The sequence below is a fragment of the Galeopterus variegatus genome, unplaced genomic scaffold (assembly GCF_000696425.1).
Source record: "Galeopterus variegatus unplaced genomic scaffold, G_variegatus-3.0.2 Scaffold1571, whole genome shotgun sequence".
Lineage (NCBI taxonomy): Eukaryota > Metazoa > Chordata > Mammalia > Dermoptera > Cynocephalidae > Galeopterus > Galeopterus variegatus.
The window spans coordinates 344426-348540 of NW_007727682.1; the positions used below are offsets into that span (position 1 = coordinate 344426).

A 4115-nucleotide genomic window follows, 5' to 3' on the forward strand; every position below is an offset into this window, starting at 1 on the left:
TAAACTAGCTAGAGTCAGTTTCTCTTACTTTGAATTAAGAACTAATCTAGAGATGAAACCACAGCATCCCTGGGATCACCAAATGTATGCCAAGAAGCCCAAACAGTGAGCCCAGGTACAGGTGTCTCCTGGGAAGGTGGGACCAGGTAGAACTAAGTGTCATAGCTTTATACTTCTATACTCTTGGGACTTTTTGATTACAACAAGCATGAATTATTTTTATAATTAATTAAAAAAATCAATCAGGGCTGGCCAGTTAGCTCAGTTGGTTAGAGCATGGTGTTATAACACCAAGGTCAAGGGTTTGGATCCCCGTGCTGGCTGGCCACCAAAAAAAAAAAAAATCAATCATCATAGATAGAAGGAAAAAAAAAAGGAAGGAAAGGAGGGAGAGAGAGGTGACCTGGATTTCAAATATGAGGAGCCACAGGGAGACAGATGCGCCAGGCGGAGGCAGGACCTGGGAGTGGGAGGCCAGGCCAGGGGGAGGGGGTGGAGTGTTGGGGCCACCAGGACTCAGCAGGCTTCCCTTAGCCAGGGAAGTAGAGGGAGAGGAGGAGAAACCCAAAGGGTCCTCATAATACAAGGATTCCTCTCCCAGGGGAGTGGGCATCCACAGGGACAAGTGGAAGTTTAAGTGGAGGAGAGAGCGGGAAGGGAGAACTTTCCGAACATGAGGTTAGGGCCAAGCAGGTGGCATGGGGAGAGGCCTGACCATGAGGGATGGGGAGACGGGGAACAGAGCTGGGAGTAAAGAAGGAGACCCTGCCCGGGGTCAGGAGCATTGAGTCCTTAGGATATTTTTACCAGAGCAGGTGGTCAAGTTAGAGGTTTAAGATTCTTGGTGGAGGGGCAGAACTCTGTCTGTGGTTGGGTTCAAGTTATGTCAGGGACAATCCTGAAGGCAGATGGTTTGCATTAGGGAGAGAAGGAGCCATTTTGGGCTGATGGATGAAGGGGCTGGTTTAGCACAAGCTGGCAGAGGCCCTCTTCCTCCCTCCCTGCTGCCCTCCCCGGCCTGCTGACTCAACTTACTGTGGTGACAGCTGTGATAGGCGATGGAGGGCTGAGGGGCAGACAGCTCCCCAAGAGGGGTCTCTGGCTCCTGTCCCTCCCTGGTGCACAATCATTTATGCTGCAGCTTCAGAGGCTTCTGACAGATCCTCCCTCCATCTCCCCTGAAAGTGGACAGAAAGCTTGGTGTGTGGTTGGTCTCTGTTTTTCTGGAGGGCGGTTCACTAGCTTTGCTCAGGTTTTCTAAGGATTAGGGTCAGGGGCTGAGAGTTGAGGTTGGCTTTCTCCAGCCTCCAGAGTAAAGTGCATGAGCCAGCACCACCATGCTTCCTGTGCCACTCCCCTGCCCTGCCCTATTCCAGAACCTTTGCTCACAGTAGATCTGGTCATGTCATGTCATGGCTCAGCCTAAAACCCTTGAGCAACTCCCCATGGCTCCTCAAATGGAGATGAAATGCCTCTCATTTCCTTGAGATCAGACCTCTCCCTACTTCTCCAGCCCCAGCTCCTCTGCAGCTCCTCAGAACTCACTCACGCTTGCCTTCTCTCTGCAGTCCCAGGCGGGACTGGTGCCCAGGCGGCCCATTCTGCATCCTGCTGACTTAAGGAAATTTCAGTTAGAAGAAACTTAGATATTTTCTCAGTCCTTAGAGAATATAACTAAGAGAGAGGGCATTTTTAATATACAGAAAGACACAGTAAAAGAAAAAAGGACTCCTGTCAAAAAAATTTGGTGGGTCCAAGTGCAAGGGGTGTTTACAACTAATAGATCACAACCAATTACAGACTTCTTTGTTCCTTCTCCACTCCCATTGCTTCACTTGACTAGCCATTAAAAAAAAAAAATTACACAAATAAAAATGGCAATACCCTCTTCCCAGGCGGCTCCCACTTCTCCCAGACCCCAGCCCTGTCCCCTCCTCCGAGCACATCGCCACAGCTTCTTCAGCTGCCTTTTAGCTTGACCCATTAGCCCACTGCCCAGATTCTGCCTAGGAGAGAGCACACGAAGTGACCTAGTATGTGGGAAGCCAGGTGGGGTCCGGGGTGGGAGAGAGTAGCCACAAACACGTATATGAGGGTACTTTGAAAAGTTCGTGGAGGGCTGGCCCGTGGCTCACTCGGGAGAGTGCGGTGCTGATAACACCAAGGCCATGGGTTCGGATCCTATATAGGGATGGCCGGTTCGCTCACTGGCTGAGCGTGGTGCTGACAACACCAAGTCAAGGGTTGAGATCCCCTTACCAGTCATCTTTTATTTTTTTTAAAAAAAGAAAAGTTCGTGGAAACGTTTGTATTATATTTTAATTTTTCCATGAGCCTTTTGAAAATAAAAAAAAAAATAAAAATAAAAAAAAGAAAAGTTCGTGGAAACGTTTGTATTATATTTTAATTTTTCCATGAGCCTTTTGAAGTATCCTCATATGTTAGATGGCTTCTTTCAGTCCTCTCTGATCTCAAGGTCTCCTTCATACTGGAGGCTACACACTTGCCTTTCCTCTGCTGGAACCCCTCCTCCTGCAGGCCACAGCTTAGGGGACCCTTCTTCAGCAGGGGTCCCAACCCCCCACCCCCACACTCATGACTCCCACCACAATTAAACCCACAGGTTTATTTCAGAGCTAGACTGTAGACTCCCACACTCTACTGTAAGCTCTATAAATGGGCAGCCACTGTGTCTGTTAGGTTCACGGCCAAATCCCAAGTGCCCGGCCCACAGCTTGGCACACGGCGGGCTCTCAATCAATATTTGTTGTAGTTGCCTATTCAAATCTTACTCATTCTTCACCTCCTGCTCAAAGCTCGTCTCTCTGCAAACATCCTTGGTTTCTCTTCTCTGAAAGGCCCATGTTTTGCTACTTTCCTGCCCATATGTCGCTAACTGCCAGGCCTAGACTGAGGCACAATGCCCAGGGGGCCATTCTCTGTTTATCTGCTGAAAACGACCTCCTTCTCTAAATGCAGATGGATCAGGAAGCTGTCTTCTCTGGATACCTTTGACCAACCTCCCCCACCCACCTGGGTCTTTTCCTCTATTCACCTTCCTGAGGGAGTGTCTATTCCTCCTCGAGACCCTCCTAGAACTCTCCCTGTCCCATGAACTCCTAATATGGTTCTGCTCAGGCTTCTTTCCTCAGCTCAGGGCCGGGAGCCAAGCATCTCCTATTCCCTCTGCTTCCTTGTTCCTTTCTCCCAGGACTGGTAAGAGGAGAGGGTTTGGGAAACGGGCCGGCCTTCTACCCTCCCCCTTAGGAGAGACCGGACACTGCTGGCGGATGTGTCTCCATCCCCACATCCTTCCTTGATGGGCGTGGAGGGCCCTGAGATCACCCTCCCTACTTTTTTACCAACGGAAAAGTTGAGACCAAAGAGGAGATGGAAGCTGGGCTTTGGACCAAGGCCATCTAATTATGTACACAGGACCAAAGCCCACAGTCCCCTCTCCCCAGGCCCGGACCACTGTAGGGACCTGAGTAGGAAAAGAGCGCCCTCTAGTGGCAGGGAGAAGCATGGCGGCTTGTGGCTGATTCCCAGGGCCCTGAGGCGGACAGAAGGGACGTGGTCTGGAGGAACATCAACTAGGGCTTTAATTATAAGGAAGGTAAACAGAGGAAAGGCCCTTAAGGAAAAAGAACCCAATTTCTGCTGCCCCTGGCCTTTAGCCACATCCCCCGTAATGACTTAATAACACTGCCCTGTGACTTTAACTGCACCCTGTCGGCTCTTCAGGAAACAGGGAGAGTTATTAAATGGCTTTTGTCACATCGAAAGTCACACAGGCTCTTACTGATTCATGAGTATGTTGCTAAGCCCTAGAACGCAGAAGCTCGCATTCTAATAAGATTTCTAATAAGAGAATGGGCTCTTACTGAAGAGTCCAGGGACTGTGGCAATGGCTGTCTCCAAGTTTCTATGGTACTTATCTCTCGTCTCTAGGGCAGAAGGGCTACCCAATAAAAGACTGTTTGTCTTAACAGAAATACTCAGAAAAACAAGTCTTCAGGAACTTCCCAGGTGGAAATGGCCATGCTTGAAGAATCACTTGACCAGTTAATATGAACCCTACCCCCGCTACCAGGAGAATCTGGACCATCTACTTT

General features: G+C 49.5%; 1 protein-coding gene across 1 annotated transcript in view; it reads right to left on the reverse strand.

Annotated features, from left to right (window-relative positions):
• SH2D6 (SH2 domain containing 6) overlaps nt 1–1600 on the reverse strand; it is a 29893-nt gene extending 28293 nt beyond the window's left edge. The window contains 1 exon segment of the mRNA XM_008577750.1: nt 1550–1600. Coding sequence (XP_008575972.1) covers nt 1550–1600 — 51 coding nt within the window.
• Nucleotides 1601–4115: the final 2515 nt, after the last annotated feature.